This window comes from Mus pahari, chromosome 13 (genome assembly GCF_900095145.1).
Source record: "Mus pahari chromosome 13, PAHARI_EIJ_v1.1, whole genome shotgun sequence".
Classification (NCBI taxonomy): domain Eukaryota; kingdom Metazoa; phylum Chordata; class Mammalia; order Rodentia; family Muridae; genus Mus; species Mus pahari.
The window spans coordinates 67,518,344-67,543,076 of record NC_034602.1 but is presented as its reverse complement, the minus strand read 5'-3'; the positions used below and the strand labels follow the sequence as shown (position 1 = coordinate 67,543,076).

General features: G+C 46.7%; 1 protein-coding gene across 3 annotated transcripts; it reads right to left on the bottom strand.

The window, feature by feature from the left end:
* Window positions 1-221: 221 nt before the first annotated feature.
* On the bottom strand, window positions 222-20,083 carry Rest (RE1 silencing transcription factor). 3 transcript variants are annotated; one of them, XM_029545274.1, is made up of 4 exons: window positions 20,012-20,083; window positions 16,374-17,280; window positions 9,755-9,838; window positions 222-5,907 (listed from the first exon to the last, which is right to left on the bottom strand). In XM_029545274.1, the coding sequence occupies exons 1-4, from the start codon at window positions 20,057-20,059 to the stop codon at window positions 3,653-3,655; spliced, it is 3,294 nt and encodes a 1,097-aa protein (XP_029401134.1). In that variant the 5' UTR covers window positions 20,060-20,083; the 3' UTR covers window positions 222-3,652. The 3 variants fall into 3 exon arrangements, with proteins under 3 accessions (XP_029401134.1, XP_021066480.1, XP_021066481.1); XM_021210821.1 differs by lacking the exon at window positions 20,012-20,083 and adding an exon at window positions 19,411-19,713 and having other exon boundaries at window positions 3,653-5,907; XM_021210822.2 differs by lacking the exon at window positions 20,012-20,083 and adding an exon at window positions 18,763-18,971 and having other exon boundaries at window positions 3,653-5,907.
* Window positions 20,084-24,733: the final 4,650 nt, after the last annotated feature.

Below are 24,733 nucleotides of genomic sequence, written 5' to 3'. Positions count from 1 at the left end.
TCTCCATTATCCAGATCCATCTTGACAGCTTTTAGAAACTATAAATACACTGCTGGAGACACAGCTCAGTGATGGAGCTTTTGCCTACAATGAACAAGATCTGGGTTGGCTCCTCAGCACTAAAAAACAAAAAAGGCCAAAGTACAATAGAATATACTCCCAGTTACACAACAGAGGTGATGTCGGCTTCCTTGACACACCAATAATAAACAAAGGTCCGATAGTTTTTAGAACTTTATTTCAATGTAACTATATGCATAAGAAATACACTCATATTGGTTAATAGAATGCAATTATGTTTAACTTATCCTACACAATCTTGACCAGAAGCCTGGTACATGGTTTACAATTTAAAAAAAAAAATAATAACAAAAAACAAACTGCAATCTGTTTCATCTCTACCTATTACAAATGTATAAAAAAAAATCCTCCATCAAATGCTGCTGACGGCAGCAGAACCTTGAGAAATATACCTTTGGTTTGCCTCAGAAAAGTAACACATATTGCACTGTAAAGGTTTATAAAATTGGCGCAAAACATTGTTGTAACGTCACAATACCAGTTTTAAGAGTTCAGTAACTACCAGGAGGGAGCCCATGGGACATACACAGAAGTGCAGAAGCTATCACACTTAGCCAGCAGCACACAGACTGTAAATCTACACAATCCGATCATTCTGAGCTAAGACTGTCAGCTCACCTCATGTGCCCAGTCATCAGGAAACCTTGATTTTCTGTAAAGAAAGCCGAGTTTCTTCAGCATTTCAGTTTACAAGTAACAGCGTGCTAACAGGCAAGTTGTGCCTTCCGTGGTCCACATTCAGAGTGAAACGCGTGAGGTGAGCTTGGTTTTTACCGTGCATCACTTTACATCTGAAGTAGCCCATGTCAGGGTTTATCTAAAAAGCACAATGACCCTTCTTGAAAGACTAGGGAAAGACAACCTGACGTTGTAGAAAGTCTCATCAAAGCCATGCAGTCTTTTATGATTTACGCCTCAATTAAAAATAAAAAAAAAAAGTAGCCCCAAAATAAAAAGCAGCTCTGAAAAAGAAAATATAACTTAAGATATCTTGAAAAAGACAAGGTGAATACAGGTTCAGAAATAATAAAGATACATTTCCCTAAGGCTACCTAGGATTAAGCTGTAAAGAATTCTACCATTTCAAGTTTACCACTAGTTACTAGATATCAATTTACAAGTAAGATGTTCATTTTTGTGTTCCTTTATCAAGAGAAAAATCTACCTTCAGTCTGTGAGGGTAGTGATGGGAGAAGGGAGACTAGAAAACAAGATTCAAACAATCCCATGCAAGTACCACGTTTTCAAATGGAAGAGCTCCCGCTGGCCTGGGAATCTCAATAACTAAGACACTTTCCACTGAGATGATTTTAAGCACAAACCCATGGCTCCGAGGGTCAGGCCTAATATAGGCCTGAGGACCAAGTCCTTGTTTTCTGGAAGAAACCCCTCAAAAGTCCCACTCAATTTCAGGTAACAATGTTTTTAAAGACTAATTTAATGAGGTTTTCATTTCCGTTGTGTTTGTTTTTTTTCTTTCCAATCTTACAGACTAGATTCAGTCCCAGAAGGCATTGAGGAAGAATGAATCCACAAAGACCTCTCCTAGGAACCACCCAGCTCCTAGCTTCCAACCTGGGCTTTCAACATCTTGAGAAGGTAATGTAGGCAAAATTTGCTCATGAACATTAAAACTAGTTGTTAGAAAGACTTAACTAGCTTTATAATTTAAATTTAAAACATAAATATTTTGCAGGCTGATCTGCACTACAATGATTGTCGGAGCCTAGAATTCAACATTTACAAAGTCTCACGCACACACACAAAGCACACACCATTATCACACAACATGTCTTGAGAAAAATCTGCTTTTTAAATCTTTGGCCTCCCAGTCAATTCCAAGTTCAACCAAGTTTAACTAAAACTTCATTCAGAATTTCACCAAGCTTTTCACCCACACATTAATGCTTATATCTTTCATGAACTGTCAAAATCTGAAGCCTGCTCAGAGATCGCCAGGTAAAATAAATGAAATACACAGAGGTTATTCCATCAAAATGTCACAAATCCCTACTGGGCTCATACTTAATTTACTACTACCAGTAAGCAAAGTCCATGCTGGGCGCTTTCATGCTCTGGAGAACACAGAGTACATGCAGTTTCTCACATGGTGTCTCCAGGGGAACTCCAGGACAGCGACAATCCACTTAAGGCCTCTCCTGTACAGAGGCTGTCTCACAGGGACAGCGAGGACACCCACTAGTTTGTGGAGATCCCTGAGAAAATAAAATGCTTAAACTCCGGACTGTACTTGGTTCTAACATCAGCCTTTTCAGTACTCACTGGAAGCAGCAGCTGCTTGCTGGAACTCAGCGCTTTCAACTAGCCTAGTCATGTGACCACAGTGGCTTTCTCACAACTGATAGTCTACAGTCTGAAGGATAATTACTGTCTCGCTCCAGGTTTGCTGCTTCCAAATACCACTTGGAGGGCTCTACTCAGTAGAGTAAGCATCCCAACATCAAGCATCTACTGAAGACAACTCCACAAAGGATGATCGCTCCGGAATAAGCTAGAAACAGCAAAAGAACTCTGGTGGCTGATTTTTGAGACAATTATTGTTCAATATGCATCTAGTGGCTTACTGGAAAAAAAAAAAAAAATCAGACTGGAAAGCTGTGGAATTACACATATCCTCACCATTCAAAATAACTTATACGAAACTAATTCTGGCATAGATAAGTGGTGAAATTTAAAATAAAAAAATAAAACAAAACCCACAACAATGGATTGAACCTGCATGTTCCATTGCTTATAAACTTTCACACACTATTGTTCTGCAAAAAAGACAATTGCAGTAAAGAAAAGGAAAATGGCCCTTTGCAAACAAGCCTAAAAGCATTCCTCCAAAAAGAAAAAAAAAAAAAAAAACATGCATATGCATATATATGTATAGAGTGTTACTATTTAACACAATGTTGTTTCTGGGCAGAAGGGAGATTAACTGCATAGGTTAAAGAAACAAAAACAAGAACCATGTGCAACATCTTAAGCCAGAAAAGCACCAAAATAAAAAATACCCCCCCCAAAATCACTTTTTATAACGATTAACATATAAACACAAAATATTGATAGCTAATTAGGAAGCAGTTTCCTGGACAGATACAATGTCCAATGTTGAAAATTTCTCTCCAATTAAAATCTTTTTTTCAATCTCTAAACAAACTGTAAAGTGCTAACTTTATTTATATAAAGCAGGCAAATTCTTCAAGTAATTTACTAAGCCAATTTTTATCAATCTAAACAAGGAACTAAAAATTAGGAACTACAATGAAAAGAAGAGAAAACCTGACAGGTTGTAGGCAGACAAGGCAAGTGGCGTGTTCTACCTCCTTACCCTTCTCCTGTCATCTGACCGCATGAGCTAGTTACAGATCTGTTCTCCTACATTAACTCCCTAGGATTTGCTAAGATTTATGCAACAAACACTAAATAGATGTACAGTCCTAAGAAAAAGAACGTTACTGAAAACTCTGCACTGGAGACTAATCAAAGCAAGCTTGCTTTTGTCTACAGTCAAATTAAAATTGCATGCTCACAAAGTCTGCTCGGTGCTTCTCCAGAGGCTCAGCTACTCCTGCTCCTCCTGCTCCTCCTGCTGCTCCTGCTCCTCAGCTGCTTCTTCGAGGAAGTATACATTCACCAAGTGGCGGTTGAGGTGTTTGCTATAATCTTTTTCCTTTCTAAAAGAACGATCACAGAAAATACACACAAACTCTCCCTCAGTCGCTTTAACAGCCAACCCTGCTTTTCCATTTTTTGAAGTAGCTTCTGGTGGCGTTGGCCGAGCCCCGTGCAGTCCTGAGTCGTCACTCCCCTCTGACATGTTGTCACTCAGATCACTTCCATCGTGGCTATGGATGCCTTCATCTTCATCAATTTCCTGAGACTCATTTCCAGCCAAAGTGATAGGAGGGGAGGCCATTACAGCTGGTGATGCTGCTTCACGGTCCACTGTTGGGGTAGGAGGGGACACTGGCTCTGCTGCGGAGTCTTTCACAGGGACACTGTCTGTCTTCTGCTCGGTGTCCACTTCCTCGTCACAAAGCCCAGAGGAGCCAGTCTGAGACTTGCTGTGTAATGCCCCACCCTCTGGCACTTCTGAGTTTTGTTCACAAGATGAAACACTAGCAGACTCCTTGGAAGCAGCCGACTCAGCTAGACCCTCTCCGGCTTCCTCTGGTCCTCCTTTCTTGAGAGGGGATAGTTTGTTTCCTTGCCCGTCAGAGAACATTTCTTGGTCCTTGGGTGTGTCTTCCCTCGAGTTTCCCTTTGGCTGTGGCGACCGTGGGGCTGGGGCGTCCTGGGCGCTCTTGCTTTCCTTCAGGAGCCTGCTGTCTCTAACAGGCACCAAGCCAACCCCCATGAGGACCTGCTCCTGCCGGGCCATCTCACTAAGCAGACTCAGCTCCTCCTCTGCATTGTCTCTCCGGGGAGATGACCTTTTGGCTGGCTTCACCTGAGGTGGCTCTGAGACAGGAGGGGGCTCCTCCTGAGCAGATCCCACCTTCGTAGGAGCCGGCTGAGCAACCTCAGTCTGAGCGAGCTCCATGGTCTGAGCGTGCTCCACGGGAGAGGGCAGCTCCTTCAGACAATCCTCTACAGGAGGGGGCTCTGCCTGAGGCAGCTCCTCAGGAGGGGGAGGCTCCATACTGGGAGGTGGTTCCTTCTGGGAAGACTCGATGGCAGGGGAAGGTTCCATCTCAGCAGCAGGCTCCGTAGGAGGGGCAGGCTCCGTGAGAGCGGGAGGCTCAGGGTAGGTAGGTGCTTCTGCCTGGGGAGGCTCCGCAGGCTGCGATGGCTCCATTAGAGCAGGCTCCACCTGAGGTGGCCCCGTCTGGGAAACCTCCTCCGTCTGGGCAGGCTCTGATTCAGCAACATCCATGGGTGAAGGAAGCTCTGTCTGGGTGACCTCCGCCTCAGTGAGGACAGGGACTGGAGACACCCTCACCTGAGCCAATGCCCCCGAAGGAGGTTCTGACTGCCCCACCCCCTTCGGAGCAAGTTTGCCACCTTTTTTACTTGTCTTCTTGGGCGGTGTCTTCTTTGCGCCTTTCTTAAGGGAAGCACTTTGCTTCTTGTCCCCCTTCCCCTCCCCCCCTCTGCCAGCCTTTGGCACATCGGTACTGGTTTTGGATTTGCTCTCGGTCTTCTTTTTCTTTTTTGTCACTGGTCCCTCGCTCACAGGTTCATCCGAGAGATGGGCCTCGGCATCCATCTTTCTTTTGTTTTTCTTGGCTTTACAGGGCTTTTCTGGATTGTTACCTGTGTGTCCTTCTGTGTGTTTCACCTCTGCTGCTTTAGTCTCCGCCGCTGCTGACTTCCGCGTCCTGGTAGTTACCTGGACCACCGAGACACTGCTACAAGGCTTCTTCTCTTTTGAAGCATCTTTTCCCATGACTTTTACAGGTTTCTCGTTGTTCTTCTTCCCAGACACATCCCCCTTTGTTTTCGTTTGCTCTGTCTCCGTCTTCTCATTGCTGACAGCGTTACTAAGCAGGTCAGCCTCCCTCTTTTTGGTTTTCTTCAGCTTCACTTTGGAGACATCCATTGTCTTGCTGGGACAGGTGGGATGCTTGGATTTGAAATGGTACTGTAGATTGCACTTCTTGGAGGCTGCGTAGTCACACACAGGGCAGTTGAACTGCCGTGGGTTAACATGCAGTTCCACGTGCTTCTTGAAGTTGCTTCTATCTGCTGTTTTGTAGTCACAGTGAGGGCAATTAAGAGGTTTAGGCCCGTTGTGAACCTGTCTTGCATGTCGGGTCACTTCGTGCTGATTAGAGGCCACATAATTGCACTGATCACATTTAAATGGCTTCTCACCTAAAGGTAAAGAAGAGAAGTCAGAGATAAAAGACACAAGTCAACATTAAAATATCCTTAGGAGCTATAAATGTAAAATAACCACGAAGAGCATTTATTGGGAAGACTTGATCATGCACCTTATATTTTCCATATTTATTTGTATAACTCTTCCCTATCCGGGATGGAGGCTTGATTTTCAAAATCTATTGGAGGAGGAATCAACATGATCCTCAAAACGGTTTAGAGTCAGCCCTTCGGCTGTACTAGGCTCCACAGGAAGCAGGAACCGCTGGCACAGTCGAGAGCCTCTGACGCTGACTGGGGGACAAAGCCACTCTAAGACAAAAATGCTTTGACTTTTTTATTCCTCACCAAAAGGAGGAATTCTCTTAACCAAAAGGAGAATGTAGGACAATAGAAAACGCTCGCACCTGTAAGGTGGCCTGTGAATGGAGTTTCAGTCCCGGGCTAGATAGAGGTCTAAGCTTTCTTGTAAGCTTCACCCACCACCCGGAGGTGAGAGTGGGGTGTCACTCAGCAAGCTTCTCTAATAGCACAGACTATTTTTAAGCATAAATAAGACTGATGTCAACTAAAAAACTTAAGTAATTTTTTTTTCTATCTCAACTTCTCTATAAAAAAGCAAAGAAAATAGCTAAATTTGAGTGGTGGTATACAAATAGATATGGTGTGTAACACAAGCAGACATTCACAATCACAAGCACAAAACCAGGCCCCACCCACCCAAAATTAAAAGCATTAAAAAAGTTCTACCTGAATACATACCCAACTAGATCACACTCTAGTAAATATTACCAATTGGTATCCATACCCCACCGGTCCAATGGAAAGCATAATAGAGAAATGGAAATTGACATTTATGAAAATTAATCTTTCAAACCTCATTATTATCCAAGTTTTCCATAAGCAAAATTAGACATAAAGTTTAACTATGTCAGTATTACAGATTATACCATTAGAAATGTCTGTTGACAGAATCCCAAATCTCCCTCGAGACGCACTCAGGTGTATCAAATTAGGTAAGTAGGTACATGTAACAAATTCTTGCCATGTTAAATTAGGAGTTTCAGCTCAGCATGATACTTGTAATCCCTGTAATCCCCGCTACTCAAGATGCTGAGGCAAGAGGACCACTGTATTTGAGGTCACTATAGGCACCATACATAGCAAGAGCCTATCTCAGAATGTGGAGGGGAAAAAAGGCCTAAGAATGTAAGTCAGTGGGGAAGCACTGGCCTGGTAAACGCGGGGCCCTGGCTTGACTCAAGTCTGCAGAAAGGTGTGGACAGTACCACAGCGTCCCTAAACATATAGACAGACTGGTGGCCATTTCTACAGTTAAAAAAGCTGACAGGGAAAGCAGATGAGCTCTGCATCTGCCTCTCCTGAGACCTCCAGAGACAGAGTCTTGAAAGCAGCAATCTGATGGGTGTGACAAGCTAACAAAGCAGGCATGCAACCTGCATGGCCTACAGTCGCTCACTGAAAAAGTCTGGGCACAACAACAGGGCAGGCAGGCAGGCCTGGTGGTCCCTGTCTATCACACTGTCAGTCTGGGGGAAGGGGTTCAAGGTCACTTTCAGGTACATTAAAAGAGGCCAGCCTGAGACCGGCTCCTGCCTTGGATCCAATCCTCAGGCCAACGTGAGACCCAGCATGATGGCACACACCTGAAATTCCAACACTCTTGAGCATAGTTCTTAAAAAAGGGGGGGAGGAGAGCCTTTAAGTAAGGCGACCCCTCACCAAGGCACTTCTCACCAAGTCTACACAGCTCCGTGGACAAGACCCACAGTGAAGGCAGAGCTGTCCCTGTACTTGTACAGCCTCTACACACAAGTTACCTCCATACACAGCCACACATACACAATAAATTAAAACTGATTTTAAAATTTGGTACTGCCGGGCGTTGGTGGCACACCTTTAATCCAGCACTGGGGAGACAGAGGCAGGTGGATTTCTGAGTTCGAGGCCAGCCTGGTCTACAAAGTGAGTTCCAGGACAGCCAGGGCTACACAGAGAAACCCTGTCTCGAGGAAACCAAAACAAACAAATTAAATAAATAAATAAAAATTTGGTGCTACAGTTTCAGAATGGCCGGAGTTACACAAAGAAACTCTGTCTTGGGGAAGGAAAAAAAAGGTAGTGTAAATCTGACCAAGAGCCAGTGCCTGGGGAGGTCACAGGTCATAGGCCCTAGGCCCTAGGCGTGCACATACTACTGCTGTTTTACTTAATAGTCATGTCCCAATCTGCCTTCTAAATATATATGTCTATATCCATAAAGTTAGCCAAGAGTCTACTGCAGCTAGAGAGGTTAGTTCTGAGACTCACAATGGCCAGAGAATGATGGTGACATGTTTGGCCCTAAATGAGACATCTATGTTACACCATCCAAAGCTCAGAGAACATCACAGAAAGGGAAAGATGGAATGTTAGGGGAAATTGGGAATTAGAAAATTCTAACTTCTCATTTTACTGATTTCTCAAACAGCAAGAAGGTAGCGCACGTTCCCTACAGGCTGTGCTCTGAATCTAGATAGAGACTCAAGTCAGTCACAGCCAGAAAGGCACTGTCTTCAAGAGATGCCAGGCTGGGGGGCTGGAGAGATGGCTCAATGGTTAAGAACACTGAGTGCTCTTTCACAGGTCTTTAGTTCAATTCCCAGCAACCACATTATAGATGGCTCACAACCATCTATAATGGAATCTGATGTCCTCTTCTGCTGTGTCTTAAGCAAGTGTACTTACATAAAACAAACAAATCTTTAAAAAAGGCAGAGAGATGCTAGGCCAACCTTCATTTATTTTCGGTCTCTTGGATTTTAAGTCTGACCTCACCACGCTGCCTGGGATCGTTCAGTATCATGGCTTAGGCCTCTACGAGACCAGTTAAGGCCTCTGAAGTGCTGAGCCATCTATCCAGCCCCCCCCAATCTGCCTTTTATGTCCATATATGTCTCCTAACCATCTGCACTCCAGTTCCTGGGGATCTGTCATCCTCTTCTGCCCTTCACAGGACCTGCACCCACATGATGCACTTACAGGCAAAATACACTATTAATACAACTTCAGAAAGAAAAGCAAAGAAAGCCCAGAAAAAGCATGCAAGTAGATTCACATCGGTTTTGTTCTAGATCTAAGAGAACCTATATTTACCCTCCCCACGCCCCATTACAGTTTTGCCTTTTTTTTTTTTTTAAAGATTTATTTATTATATGTAAGTACACTGTAGCTGTCTTCAGACACTCCAGAAGAGGGCGTCAGATCTTGTTACGGATGGTTGTGAGTCACCATGTGGTTGCTGGGATTTGAACTCCGGACCTTTGGAAGAGCAGTCAGGTGCTCTTACCCACTGAGCCATCTCACCAGCCCCAGTTTTGCTTTTTTAAGGCAGGTGTAGTGGCACAGGTTTTTACTCCCAACACTTCCAGGCAGGGGCAGGTGGATCTGTGAGTTCCAGACAGCAGAAAAAACAAAAACCTTCAAAACCAGTGAGTTAAAAACAACTTCAGTTCTAAAAGAAATTCTTTTTTTTTTTTTTTTAATTTTTTTAATTTTGCTTTTTTTTATGATTTATTTATTTATTTATTTATTTATTATATGTAAGTACACTGTAGCTGACTTCAGACATTCCAGAAGAGGGCATCAGATCTTGTTACTGATGGTTATGAGCCACCATGTGGTTGCTGGGATTTGAACTCAGGACCTTCAGAAGAGCAGTCGGGTGCTCTTACCCACTGAGCCATCTCACCAGCCCAAGAAATTCTTTATAAAGGTAGTTTTCCACAGTGAAACAAAAATGACAGTTTACTGAAATGCTGGCAGCCGCCATCTTACCAACCTGAATGAGTGCGCATGTGTCGGGTTAGATGAGTCTTCTGAGAGCTTGAGTAAGGACAAAGTTCACATTTATATGGCCGTTCTCCTGCAAAGTTATAAGGACAGTGTTTAAGAAGCTTAATATGGAAAAATAAGCCCAAAACAATTCTAAGCAGTGTTAACTATTCCCTCACACACACTTTTAGGCATGTCAGCGTTTGGGGGTTGGTCTGCCAGGGTTTTATTTTTGTTTTTGGAACAGATTCTCCTAGGTAGGCCAGGCTAGCCAAAACACTTCATCCTCCTGTCTGTCTGAATACAGGTTTATGTATCTCTAGCTGATTTCCATTTTTATGTTGAGTCAGAGTCTAAAGCGTGCAACAAGCTATGAACTTGTGTGATACATACATCTCAGACTCCCAATATACACCACAGACCTGTGCCCTGCCTAGCACGGACGACCTTGAACTGACCCTCCTCCCTTAGCCTCCCAAGAGCCAGGACTACAAGGTAGGTCTGAGCCACCGCAACCATGGCTCAGCAACATAGAGCAAAAATGACTTCTCTCCCATTGCCAGCAGAAGAAGTCAGTTAATCCCAATTTGAGAGCATAAATTAGATCTGAGTGATAGTGCGCACCCCACCCCCAGATCCACACACTGGGGGGGGTGGGGGGTGGGGGGGTCCTGGAGACATTCTCAGCTACCCCAAAGGCGAGTCGAGTCAAACAACACCAGGGCCAGTGAGATGGCTCAGTTAAAAGCAACTCCTGCTCTTACAGAGAATTGTAGTTCAGTGCCCAGAATCCTTAAGACAGCTCAACCATCCAAGAGTTCAGTTCTTGTCTGAGGCCCTCTTCTGGCATCCTTGGGCACCAGTCATCAGGTGTTCCTTCTACCTCTAGAATGTCAAGGATAATGGCCTTGACCATACAACACCCTACATTTCAAGGAGTTACCTTTACATACATAGAAATAATAAAACAGGCAGAGTGATATAACACTAGACTTCTACAGAGCACCACTGGAGGAACCAATAACTCAGCACCAACAAGCATCTTATTTGGAGACAGGGCTCAGTCTCTCAGGTGGCCTCTTCACTCATTCTGCAGCAAAGATATGCCTGCTTTACCTCATTAACAGGCCCAGCTATGCTAAGAACTCAGGGTGCCAAGGCTGCCAGCAGCCAAAGGCACTGGGCCTTTCGGAACATGCCAACCTGAGTCCCACATTAATCAAAGATGACATGAGTTCCAAGACTTGAAGATGGAAGGAACTGACAGACACTAATGCCCAAAGTGCAGAAAACAACCAGACCATTCAAAGGCATGACAGAGAGATGCAGTGCCACATTCCTACACTCAGAAATGAAGAAAACAGCCTGGAGATGCAGCTCAGCTGCAGAGCATGCTCAGAATATGGTCAGCCTTAGGTTATCTCCAGCTCTGTTTAGAGAGAAAGAGACGGGTGTGGCAGCCCCACCTTTAATTCTAGCTCTCCGGAGGAGCTAGAGGCAGGCGGGTAATCTGAGAGTACCACTGACATGCAGAGAAACCCTCCCGGAATTCCCTCCACAGTGACAAAGGGGAGCTAAAGGCTATATACAGGATAACAGTCCCCCAAATATAAAACAATCATCAACATGGATGTGATCACATGTGCTTATACCCTCAGCACCAGGAGCCCAAGTAGGAAAACCTGGAATTCAAGTTCCACCTGAGGTATACAGCAAGAGCCTACTTGGAAGGGGGCGGGGCGCTGGAGAGATGACTCAGCAGTTAAAAACACGTGTTCTTCCAAAGGAGTTTGTTAGGCTCCCAATACCCATGTCACTGGCACCTGGCACCTCAGCTCTGAGGGATCCTAAAGCCCCCACTGACACCCGTACACTCACCAAGAACAAAAATAAAAATAAACCCAGAAGAAGTGGGGGCCGGTGAGACGGGTCTTCCATTAAGAGAGCAGACAATGCTCCCAAGACCAAATTCAGCTCCCAGCCCCCACAGCAGGCAACTCACAACTGCCCTGGGGAACCTAACCGCAGCCTCTCTGGGCCCACATAGCTCTGGCCCCAGGGCACCTGCACTGACGAACACTCAAAGGAAAAAAACTTAGGGCAGGGAATAGAGCCACTGGGGAGGCAGAGGCAGGGGGATCTCTGCAGTTTCAGGCCAGCCTGTTTACACAGCGAATTCCAGGACAGCTGGGGATACAAAAAGAAACCCTGTCTCAAACAGCCTAAAGTTAAACAAATAATGATTCTGTGGGGAACCCAACACTTCTTCCTTCCTAGGAAATAGACACTAGTCTTTCCACTCCCACTCTCTCTTGATTAAAATCATTGTTGGTTGGTTGTTTTTCAAAACTGGGCCTCACCATGTAACTCTGGCTAATCCTATACATCAGGCCTGCAGAGGCCTCTGAAATGCTAGGATAAACGTGGGGGCCACCACAGCAAACTAAAAAAAAAAAAAAAAAAAAAAAAAAAGAATCACTCGGACGTTGCTAATAAATCTCACAAATAAAAAAAAAAAAAAAAAAAAAAAAAAAAAAAAAATGTAAACTATTTCTCCCCATTAGAATTTCTCCCTCCCCATTAGAACTATTCTTCAATCAACAAATGAAAATACTTTAGCTCGTTAGTAAGGTTTTTTTTTTCCCCTTCTTGGATCTGAAACAGGGCTTCATTGTGAAGCCCGGGTTGACCTTGAACTAATGATCCCCCCCTAGTCTCTCTCAGCTTCTGAGGAACTGACCTAATGTAGCTTTGCAAACCTCCTCAAGGCCTCAGCAACCTAACAGAGCTGAAGGTATAAATACACACTTGGCTAATAATAGAATTACTAAACCAAGGTAGCTCTGTAGGGCCACATATTGTCTAGCATGGTCTGTATTAGTATGAACCAGCAGGAATGTCACAGTGAACACCATGGTTTTTTCAGTGAAGCAGTTATTCCCTCAATGTTTATTTACTCTCTATCAGGAGGAGGGAGCCTCACTCTGTCACCTGGTTAATTTGCAGCTACATGTATGGATATGCATATGCAGGCAGACAGACTGACAGACATACTCTCAAAGTTGCAGCTCTAAATCTGCCTCTGCCTCCAAATGCTAAACTTAATTCTAGCCACCAGCCGGGCGTGGTGGCGCACGCCTTTAATCCCAGCACTTGGGAGGCAGAGGCAGGTGGATTTGAGTTCTAAGCCAGCCTGGTCTACAAAGTAAATTCCAGGACAGCCAGGGCTACACAAAGAAACCCTGTCTCAAAAAAAAATAATAATAATTCTAGCCACTACACCAAAGATTTTAAACTTTTTTTTTGCAAATGTTTTTTAGACTAGGTCTTACTACACACATGTAGGCCTAGTTGGTCTGACAGAAGTCAAGACCAGGCTGGCTCCAGCTGGGTGGCGCACACCTTTGATCCCAGCACCCCTGAGGCAGAGGCAGGCCAGCCTGGTCTACAGAGGGAGTTCCAGGACAGCCAGGGCTACACAGAAAACCCTGTCTCGAAAAACCTAAAAGAAGAACCTGGCTTCAAACCCAGCTGTCTGTCTGCTTCTGAGATGGAGGCCAAGCGGCTACATTATGTCTGCTTTGGGGTTTTCCTGGGTTTCTATGTTATGTGTCTATGTGTGCGTATGCACAGGCACCTGAGTTTCTATGTTATGTGTCTATGTGTGGGTATGCACAGGCCCCTGGGTTTCTGTGTGTCTATGCATAGGCCCCTAGGTTTCNTGTCTATGTGTGGGTATGCACAGGCCCCTGGGTTTCTGTGTGTCTATGCATAGGCCCCTAGGTTTCTATGTTATATGTCTATGTGTAGGTTTGCACAGGCCCCTGGGTTTCTGTGTCTATGTGTTGGTTTGCACAGACACCTGGGTTTTTGTATGTCTATTTGTGGGTTTGCACAGGCACGCATGTACGCCGTGGGTGCTGGGGACAGGATTCAGGTCCCTCTGCACAAGCAGCACATACACTATTTGACTCTAAAGTTTAAGAGAAGTCATTAAGACAGACTGGAGAACATGTTATCTGGTAAGACAGCATAGATGAAGTTAGTTTAGTGTAACAACTGGCTGATACAATCTGTTCTCCACGGTGTAAGGTTGTTTTTTTTTTTAAGGTGTAAGAGTCAAGCAGCCATCCCTTTATAAACAGGGGACTCCAAAACAACTGGCAATAAAATGTTTCTAAAGAACTAAAACTAAGGAGCTGGTGAGATCAGCGGTTAAGAGCGCCAACTGCTCTTCCAAAGGTCCCGAGTTCAAATCCCAGCAACCACATGGTGGCTCACAACCATCTGTAACGAAATCTGATGCCCTCTTCTGGAGTGTCTGAAGACAGCTACAGTGTACTTACATATAATTAATTAATTAATTAATTTAATTAAATAAATAAGAATTAATTCAAAATGTAAGCCAGGTGTAGTGGCACAAGCCTTTGATCCAAGCACTGGGAGATGGAGACAGGTGGATTTCTGTGGATCCAGGACAGCCATGACTACATCATAATAAAATAAAATCTGAGCTGTTTCTGGCAGTCCTACCTGTAGTCCTGGTTCTCAATGCACAGAGCACTGGGGTCTGTGCATGCAGCAGTTTGGAACCCTGGCTCACACTGCAGACCACTGCTGTTAGCAACTGCAGTGTTTTCACTGTACACATGAAGTTTCTATAGTCTTATGGAAACACAACACAACGGTCCCCATAGTCCTTCCCTACTGTATGTAGATTGAATTAGAATGTTTGCTCTTTAGAACAGCAAACTTGAGTTGTGGGCCCTGTCACCCCCAACCCTATCCTCCAGTCCACCCTACCCCAGAGAGGGTTCTATTTGTGTAGCCCCGGCTGTCCTGGAATTTACTGGGATTCAAGCTATGCATCACCGTGCAGCCACAAACTTGGGTTTAAAAAACAAAACACAGCATTTAACAAACTTTCACTTTGAGACCAGAGCAGAATTTCCAACCATTTCTGAAATTGCCCTAAGCACACTCCCACCCTTTTGTACATATATACATATGCAAAGTACCATTCTAGGGTTGACAGATACAACCAACTCTGATTGTATCTGACAGAATGAATGAACTCTGATAAATGTTGAAGTTACTCTATGCCCAATACTATCAAACATTCAACCAAGAAGTAAAAGTTCAAGTAAAACTAACTATAGCCATCTCAGTATATGCACCTGCTTGTCTTAGTCATCAGAAGGCTGAGGCAGGAGAGTGAGCTCTAGGCTGGCCAGGGGTTTGTGGCCCACACCTATCTCCCTACACTTGTTAATAATAACCGCAAGAAGCAAGAATTCAGCAGGCCCCAACTACTAGTGAAATAAACCCTTGTCTCACAAAACAAGGACGGGCACGGTGACACAGACCTGTAATCTATGCACTCAGGATCCAAAGGCGAAGTTTGGGGACAGAATGATACACTGGGGGAGTGAGTTCAAGCCAGCCAAGGTCATACATGAATCTCCAGGATAAGCTTTTCTTAGTAGACTCTGGTCAGGTCCTCTGGAAGAACAGCCAGTGCTCTTAACCGTTGAGCCATCTCCCGGAAACTTTTCTTTTTGGTCTAAGCCTGGGGAGATGGGCCATGAAAGCCCCTCAGACTTCTGAGCCAGAATGTCCTCAAAACCTGTAGGTATTGGGATATGCTGAACAAATGCTTGTCCTAGGTACGCCTGCTTGTTCTCTTAGAAAAATGGCTTCAACAGCAATGTCTACTCTGGGTCAACAGTCATGAGCACTGGCTGCTCTTGCAGAAGGCCCAGGATTCAGTTTTCTACACCCACAGGTAGACAGGGTACCCACAACCAAGCCTATAGGCCAGCTCCAGGAAATCCAGTGCCATCTCCTGGCCTCTAAAGGTACTGCATGCATATGGTGCAGTTATATACAATTGGCAAACTACTCACACACATAAATTTAAGAAAGGGGCAAGGGACGATACATGGCTAAGCAGAGAGATTGCTCGTCTGGCGATGACGTCACCCCTGACTACATAAACCCAACACAGCACCACGTGCCATACCTGTAACCCTACTACTTAGAAGGTGGAAGCAAAAGTATCAGACATTACACATCCTCAGCTACAAGCTGAGTGAGTTCAAGGCCAGTCTGAGCTACGAGAGATCCTGTTTAAACCAGTGAAGGGATGGGCCCCCCACGTGGTAGTGTACACCTTTAATCCTAGCTTTGTGGAGGATGGGCAGGTGGATCTGAATTTGAGGCCAACTATTAATTTCAGGACAAAGCTAGAGTCTGTTTCAGAAAAAAGAAAAAAGAAAGAAGAAGAGAAAGAGAAGAGAAGAGAAGAGAAGAGAAGAGAAGAGAAGAGAAGAGAAGAGAAGAGAAGAGAAGAGAAGAGAAGAGAAGAGAANAGAANAGAAAAGAAAAGAAAAGAAAAGAAAAGAAAAGAAAAGAAAAGAAAAGAGGATGTGGCTAGAGACATTTTCAATACACTACACAAGGGGGCCAAGTGCTGGGATTAAAGGCGTGCGCCACCACGCCAGGCTTGGGCTTTCTTTTCTAAACCCTCAATTCCCTTGGGAAACTGATCTCAGATGTGTTCAGTTTACATAACCTAAGTTTAAAAGACATCATACTTTGGGAAATACAATTTAGGCTTCTCTTACCTGTATGAGTTCGAACGTGTTGAACGTAATTATTTTTTCTGTCTGAGAAGTAGTTGCACTTGCTACAGGTGTAGACTTTCCTGGGAAAATGGTTTCTCAGGTGTTTCCTCCAGTGGTACTCGCTGACGGTCGTGTACGTGCAGATGATACACTTGTAGACTCGCTCGTTCTCCCCAGCTCTCAGGTGGTGCTTCAGGTGTGCCGTGTAATGGTCGTACCGGTTGGTATTGTAGCCACAGCGGTCACAGCGGATGGGGCCTTTGGAGAACTCGCCCTCATCGGCCGGGGATGACCCCGACTCCCGGGCTTTGGCCTGTTTCTCTGCACTTTCCTCCACAAAAAACTTCTTAGCACTGTGAACCCGGATGTGATGCACAAACTGCTCTTCCGACTCGGCTTCGTACTGGCAAGGCTTACACCGGAAGGGCTTGGCCTTGGAATTCTTGCATTTGTCTTCGGTCACCGGTGTTTCTGGAGCGGGATCTTTATCGGCGGCGCTGTATATTTCTGGGGCAGCTGAGGCTTCAAATACGGGCTGGGGTTCTACAGCACTTAGCTCCAAACCTCCCAGTTCCATGTCTTCCAGCCCACTGGGGTCCCCCTTGAGGTCAGCTGACTCTTCCAGGCCTTCCCCTTCACTATCTGAGAAGTGGTTGTCTCCCACGGGCATCAGTTCGGTCATCTGCCTCTCTTCACCGACCAGGTAATCGCAGCAGCTGCCGCTCGCCTCCCCCGTCAGGGCCACGTTGGCTAACATGATGAGCTGAGGGGCTGCCAGTTCAGCTTTCGAGAGCTCGTGCAGGTCGTACATGTCGTTGGGTAAGGCCATGCCCATGTTGGCACTGTTGTTGAAGAGACTTCCTCCTCCAGAAGACTGCCCCATCACCTGGGTGGCCATAACTGTATGCTGGATAAAGCATAACCAAATCAATCAATCAATCAATCAATCCCTCATTGCCCAAAGCAATCATCTTTCCACTGTAACCTTTAAAAATTCAACAAGCTTCATCATCTCCTAACAACAACGTTAAAATACTTTTCTGGTTGGATATGGTGGTACTTGCATGTAATTCTAGCACTAGATAGGCCTGGGCAAGGGTGCTGTTCATTTTCAATTCTCTTTATTGCAGTCACAAAAACAGATGAGGAACTGTTTCCCCTACAGCCAGAAAGGAGGAAAAAAAAAAAAAAAGCAATTCTTTGACCCATCAGGTCTACACCAGCATGTGAAGTGTCAGCCTTCTTTCTGGTGGCTAACTTTTTTAATGTTAACTAAAATTACTTTTACTAACCAAAGCACTGAATAGTTAAACTATTGTTGTCTCCCTTCTTCCTTGCAACAGTTCAGTGGTTTGAATGAGAACTCCAAAGGGAAAAAAAAAAGAGAGAAGAAAGAAAAACCACAGGCGATTCTGGGCCTCTAATGAGCACATCAAGAAATCTGCAAGACTTCAACTTCTTCATGAGAATTCAACTAACTCTAAAAGAATAAACTGAAAAAAGTAACAGATTTTTTTTTTGATGTTTCTTAATTTAAAGGGGTGGTTATGGATCCCTTTTCCCCCACAAAAGGGGAAGTTTTAAAGTGCTTTTTTGTTGTTGTTAGAAAACTCCCTTAAGAGTCGTGCAACTCAACACGTCAACCAACTTACGTACATTGTGCTTGACTTGGCCTACTTGCCTAGGGGAAGCCATTACAGATCACCTTCTTGAAAACAAGTTGAGTTTCTAAATGGTCTCAACCTCCAGCCTCAAATGTCTCAGAACCCGGTGTGCCTCTTGCAAATTATTAAAGGCAAGATATGCAAAAATAAAGTACTAAAAGACCAACTAAAAAAAAACCGGAAAATACAAAAAGCGGGCCGCTTCACCTAGAGTCTAAACACACAAGCTCGCTCGCTCAGTTACATGCCCCAACAAAAAGTTGAGCCCGAATGCCATCACAGGAAACGGCTTCTCCCCCGGTTCAACAGCCCCACGGATTCCACAACGGACCTCAACATCCACGCTAAAGCTTCCCCGCCGCACCTCGGCGGCCACACTCCCAGGGAATCTCCACGTCTCTCGGGCAGACTGTGCAAAGCACAGCCCGAGAGCAACGTGTTGCACCGAATTCCTATGTGCCGCTGCCACCAGCGCCGGCCTCGGCGGCGGCATTCCTAACTGAAATAGGCATTCGGCCATTTTCTCAAAATACCAAACACAAAGCAGCTCTTTGCAAACTTGGGCCCTCTTGCTTCCTCTCCGCCACCAACCCGCGGGCGGTGCCTGCGCTCTGACCTCGGCCGCTGCCCACCACCCTAGAGGCGCCTCCCCGGCCGGCCGCGGCCCCGCAGCCCCCTCCCCCGCCGCCCGCACTAGCCCGGCCGGGACTGGGCGGAAAAGTTACCTCGCTACCGGCGTCCGATCGGGCCTGGATCGGGGCTCCGCGGCGCCCTCCCGAGGCGGTCGGCCCCCGGTCGCTGCGAGGGGCCCCACGCGGGCCGCCGCCGCCCCCGCGCCCGGAAGTTTGCGAACTTCACTCCCCCACCGCGCAGAGCCAGCGCGGGCCGCAGAAATCGCTGTCCAGCCCGCCGCCGGCGCCGCCCGTGCCCCGGGCTGAGTCAAGCGGGGCGGCCGCCTTCCGGCCCTGCTCCGACTGGGGGGGAGGGGGCGGCGAGCCTGGGACGCCGGCGGGGCCGGGGGCGGTGGGCCCGAGGCGGAGGGAGGGAGGGCCGAGGGGGGGGGGAGTTTCAGGACCGCGGTCACCAGCAGCGGCGCTCCGGCCTCCGTGGCCCCGGATCCCAGCGCCGTGCGGAAGGAAGGGCCGCTCCGTGCTCCGCTGGGGGCCGGTGCCCACGCCGCTCCGCACCAGCCCCCGGCCCAGCCCGTGACTCGCTCCGTAACTCGATCCCGCCCCCGCCCGGCCGCCGCGCCGCGCCGCCCCAGCCACAGTATCTGCAGATCAGCCCTGGACAGCGCCTCGCGCCGCGCCGCGCCGCTCCGCGCCTGCCCGCCGCCCTCCCCCGTCGCTCTTCCCCGCTCCGCCGCGTCCTACCCTCTGAGCCGCGCGCCCACAGACCGCCGCCGCCGCCGCCGCTCCAACTCCTTTTCTTTGTTGCCGGACTTTCGGGGGAGGGGAGGGAGAGCGGGGAAAAGTTGGGCGTCGAAGCCCTCGAGATCCCGGGGTACGATCGAGGAGCGGGATCAGACCGCGGGCCCTGGTCCTGCTGTCGCTGCGGTCCCGGTCGCCCGGGTCTGGGGCCCGCGGCCTCGGCGGCGCTCCTCGGTCTTCTGCTGCTGCGCCGCGAGCTCGCGGGAGCCGCACATTCCAGCACAGGACGCTGCGCCGCGCACCCGGCCCGCGCCGTCGCCGCCCGTCCGACCGCCCGCCCGCCGGACACGCCCCCTCGCCGTCCGCGCGCGCCCGCCGACACGCCCCCTTCCCCGCCCGCGCGCGTGGCCGACGAGCGCGCCCCGCCCCTCGGCCGGGAGGCTCGATGTGGACTCCTGCCCTGCCTGGGGACGCGCCTCGGGGAACCCCCACCTAATCCGCCCGGCCCCCCCAACTCCGGCCTTAGGCTCATTAAAGGGGCGGAACCTACTCCCTGCGCTTCTTTCTTTTATAAACAAATAGCAGAAGTTAGCCCCAGCCTTACCCGTGCGTGCGCGAATAGGGGTTGTTGGAGGAAAAAACGTGCAGGCATTGACCGACCTCCCTCTTGAAAAGTATTGTCACTGGCCTCTTAAGTAAGGCTGAAGCCCCGGAAAATACTGTTCAGGCCTGGCGTGTGGGCTCTCGCCGGTAATCCCAACACTCAGAATGCTGTTGAGACTGGAGGATCAAGAGTTAAAGGCCAGAGTTCAAGATCAGCCTGGGCTACTTAGGGACACTAGTGCAAGAAATTAAAAACACAATACAAAATCCGAAGATCGGCCCTGGCTGCACATGTCTGTAATCCTACTCGAAAGACTTGAGCACCAGGAGATAGATCCAGGTCATTGACTTGGCAAATGTGGGGGAATTGCTCTTGTCTGTAATCAGGCTCAGAATTCAGTAGACAGAGGCAGGAGGATTGCTGGGAGCTTGGAGCTTTAGTGTGCTATGTAACAAATTTCAGGTCAGCCATAGCTACAAAGTGAGATATTTCTCAATCAAAGAAACAAAATCTAAGTCCCTGCCTACAGGTCTTTATGCTTAACTGTCATTTTAAGCTTCATGAGGTAAAATGCTTTCACATTTCAAACTCTTAACCAGGAGGAAATCAGTCCTTGTGGGAGTTGAGACAAAATCAAGTCACGTTCAGTGCCTGACGTCTTGTAATGGGAACAGGGAGTCTCTGGTCCCTTCTCACCTGAAATGCCTTCTTAGCCTGCTTTTAATGTCTTCCTGAAACGTGGGTCATGTAGCCTTTAATTTGTAGTCGGTGAACTACCAACTGAAGTTTAAAGGTCTTGGTGGCCTTCAAGGCCGGGCATTTCCGGATCTAAATGTGTGAACCTCTAGTTAGCATTACAACAGAGGTAGCAGCAGGTGGGTGCTAAGAGGCTGGAAGCAGAACTTCGAGTTTCTCTGAGTTTCCTTTACCTCACTTTTCTGGCAAGCTGTAAAACCCATCTTTCAAAAAAAATAATAATAATAAAACCCTACAATATGTTACTAGTTGGTACAAAATAGCAAGGCAGAATGAAGGCCCTCAGGTACTTGACCAAAAGATTTCAATGGCTGTGTTTTCTGGGACAGTCTCCCTATGTAGTCTAAGCAAGCATCCGGATTGTGGTCTGCCCACCTCCGGAGTGTTGGCCTTACAGGTGTAGACCTCTGTGCACCAGAGTCTTTTCAGTGCAAGTCCTGTGCATTGAATAGGATTTGAAAAGAACTCTTAGCGGAATAAAATTAAGGAAGAAGGAAATAAAAAGCAAACGAAACAAGAACTCCTTCCCATTGGACTGGTGAAGAGAGAGACCTGGCTGGTGGCTTGGGCCCAGTAATCCAGATACTTGGGGTTCAAGGCAAAAGGGCTGGAGTTCAAAGTCAAGTCCAGCTACATAGCTAATCTGTGGCCAGTTTAAGGAGACAGGAGACCCTGTCTCAAAAAAAGAGCCAGGCACAGTGGCTCAAACCCACTGTGTAACCTGAAGTAACCTTGACCATTCGCTTTTTTTTCTGCCTGTGCCTCCCAAATACTGGGATTAAAGGTTTGGACTCTTCCTAACTACCCCTTACTCCAATTCACCTATTCTTAAAAAAAAAAATCTAAGTTGAGACTAAATTATTTTCTCCCTTTATTTTTTAGGTTTTTCTTTCCTGTGTTGTTTTGTCTGTGAGGGTACTAGAGCCCCTGGAGCTAGAATTACAGGCAGTTGCAAGCCTCCCATGTGGGTGCTGGGAATTAAACCTGAACCCTCTGGAAGAGCACCCAGTGCTCTTAACCACTGCGCCTTCGCTCCAGTTAGTAAATTATTTTTTTGTTTGTTCTTCAAGACAGGGTTTCTCTGAGTAGCCTTGACTGTCCTGAAACTCTCTGGCCTCAAGCTCAAAGATTCGCCTTCCTCAGCCATGGATGCCATGCCTGAATTGTAAATGATTTTCTTATTTATGTATTTGTTGGATTTGTTGTTGTTATCAGCATTGTCGGTGGTGGTGGCGGCGGCGGTGTTTGCGTGCGTGCGTGCGTGCGTACGTGCATGCATGCATGCACACACGCATGCCTACGCACGTGCGTACGTACGTGGGTGCGTGCATTTGCTGAAATAGTATCAAAGTAGCCAAGATTTAGCTTCTACTAAATTTGTCAGATTTGAGGCTAGGTAACTTGCACTTTCCTGTAATCCCACCCTCAGGAAGCAGAGACCAGAGGGATCACAGAGGGATCACAGGTCCCAGCAAGCCTTGTCTACACAGCAAGTCCTAGGCCTGCCGGAGCTACGAAGTGAGAGACCCAGTCTGTGAAACAGAGAAGAGAAGACATAAACTCTTTCTTTTATGTCCAAAAAGGGCACAAATAAAAACTTGGCCTTTTTCCAGTTCCTGGATGAACGTCCTTCATTTTCTCGGTTAAGTGGAAATAGTTTATTAATTGTGGATTTAGTCCCTTGTATTGTGATGCAAATAGGCCAATGGCTCATTCATTTAACATTTGCACAGGCTATTGTCCAGGGGAGGAAATATTCAAAGTGACCCAAATTATCATGACATGCAGGCCAGAGGTCAAATTCAAAGACAGATTACAAATCTTCAGGGGGGGTGTGGGGGTTTCTAAAAATGTGAATTCTTAATTGTTTCTGACAGACTACAATCTATTTTGCTCCAGAATCTATCTATTAGATCCAAAATTTAAGATCTACAGGATAAAGAGTTTGCTGTGCGAGTGACTTATTTTTCTGCGCGGTCTTTGTGTGTGTGTGTGTGTGTGTGTGTGTGTTTTCATTTCAATTATCTTATGCTCCCAATCGTATTCTTCTCCAGTTTCAAAGCTCAGTAAAATATTGTTTTTGAACGTCCACGTGCTTCTCATTCCCAGCCCTTTCATCTTCTCTGTAGAAAAGGACTTAGTCTGACCCCGCATCAGTGCGCTATTGAATTTTAATAATCTGCTTTAAACGTTGTGTCTGCTTCCAGGCTTATGTTGATCAAAAAATTAGAGTTCACTATTCCATCCTGATGTTGACATTTCTGTCTGACCTCTGCAGTCACCAATGAAAGGAAAGACATGGGCTGTAAAGGAATGAAGTAATGAAGTGACCTAACCCTGCTCACCAAGGAATTTCCAACGAAAAACTCCTGGGGAAGAAGCAAGAAATAAAAACTCTTGAATCTTCTTTTTAAACTTTGTTTTTATTTCCAGCTTTTCCTTTTTTAAGACCGGGTCTCCCTCTGTAGCCCCTGGCTGACCTGGAACTCACTAAATCAGTGGTTCTCAACCTTCCTAATGTTGTTCCCCATATAGTGGTGACGCCCCCCCCAACCATAAAATTATTTAATTGCTACTTCATAAATGTAGTGTTGCTACTGTTAGGAATTGTAACAGAACATCTGATATGGGACTCTCCGAGGGCCTCGGCCTATAGGTTGATAAACACTGCACTAAGTAATCCGGGCTGACAAGGAACTCGGAAGTCAGCCTGCGTCTGCCTTGGGTATTTTTATTTTATCTTACTCCAGGTTCCATGAGAGACCCTATTTCAAAAAATAAGGTGGAAAGAAATCAAGGAAGATGAAGATATTCAGTTTTGATCTCAGGTGTGCGCATGCATACACACACACACACACACACACACACACATCTATGCACCTGAAGAATCAGAAGTTTAATGTCTTTAGCTACATAGCAAATTTAAGCCAGCCTGGAATGCATCAACTATCTCAAATGATAATAAAAGGGCCAATGAGAGAGCTCATCAGGAAAAGGCATTTCCTGCCCAACCTGAGGACCTGAGTTTGATCTTGGGGTGAAAGGAGAAGAACCGACTCCCACAAACTGAACTCTGACCTACACACAAACACGCACACACACACCACACATCACACATCCCCCTGGAGGCAAAGGCTAGTGAATCTCTGTAAATTCAAGGCTAGCCTGGTCTGTAGAGTGAGATCCAGGACAGCCAAGAAACCCTGTCTTTTATTTATTTATTTATTTATTTATTTATTTATTTATTTATTTATTTAGAGACAGGGTTTCTCTGTGTAGCCCTGGCTGTCCTGGAACTCACTTTGTAGACCAGGCTGGCCTCGAACTCAGAAATTCGCCTGCCTCTGCCTCCTGAGTGCTGGGATTAAAGGCGTGCGCCACCACTGCTGTTAGAAAAGCCGAGTGTGACTTGTTCTTGTTTACTGCGGTTTCCTTTACCCTACCTTCTTGCTGGATCCGGGTCCTGCCCTTTGGTTCTGAGAACTGTAGCACAGTGTCAGATCCTCCGGTGGCCAAGTAAATGTCCTTCCTCTTCGTGCTGAGAAGGGACCTAGACAGCACGTTGAACCAGAGACTGAGCTGGCCTCTGTCATGCCTGCTTTTGGAGTTCACTTCTTTCCCATCCCCCGCACCGGCCTCCTTGTGCCCCGGCTGCGGTTCTAATCCAATGTCCTGCTCTGGAGTCCAGCTTTCCGTAAGCTCCTCCAGCGCTGCCTGCCCGCCTGCCCGCCTGCCCGCCTGCCCGCCTGCCCGCCTGCCTGCCTGCCTCCGTAACCATTTCTGTTTAAAATCCTAGCCCTCTCTCCTTCACATCTGTTCACCTTTACCTACTTTGCTGTTGTCTGAGACAGCAAGTAATGCAGCCTTGGTTGGCCGGAAGCTTACGGAGCTAGCCCTCTGCCTCCTGTCTTAAGGCTTTATTTCTTTCTCACTCGCATGGCAACGTTGTTTCTTTCCTGTTTGGTG

Excerpts from the sequence above, each read along its gene's own strand:
- Rest (XM_029545274.1), bottom strand. The coding sequence starts at position 20,059 with ATGCCTGCACGTTTTTTCCTCCAACAACCCCTATTCGCGCACGCACGG. Across the intron at positions 9,839-16,373 it reads ACACGTTCGAACTCATACAG|GAGAACGGCCATATAAATGT; the intron begins GTAAGAGAAGCC and ends ATAACTTTGCAG. Across the intron at positions 5,908-9,754 it reads ACACATGCGCACTCATTCAG|GTGAGAAGCCATTTAAATGT; the intron begins GTTGGTAAGATG and ends CTTTACCTTTAG.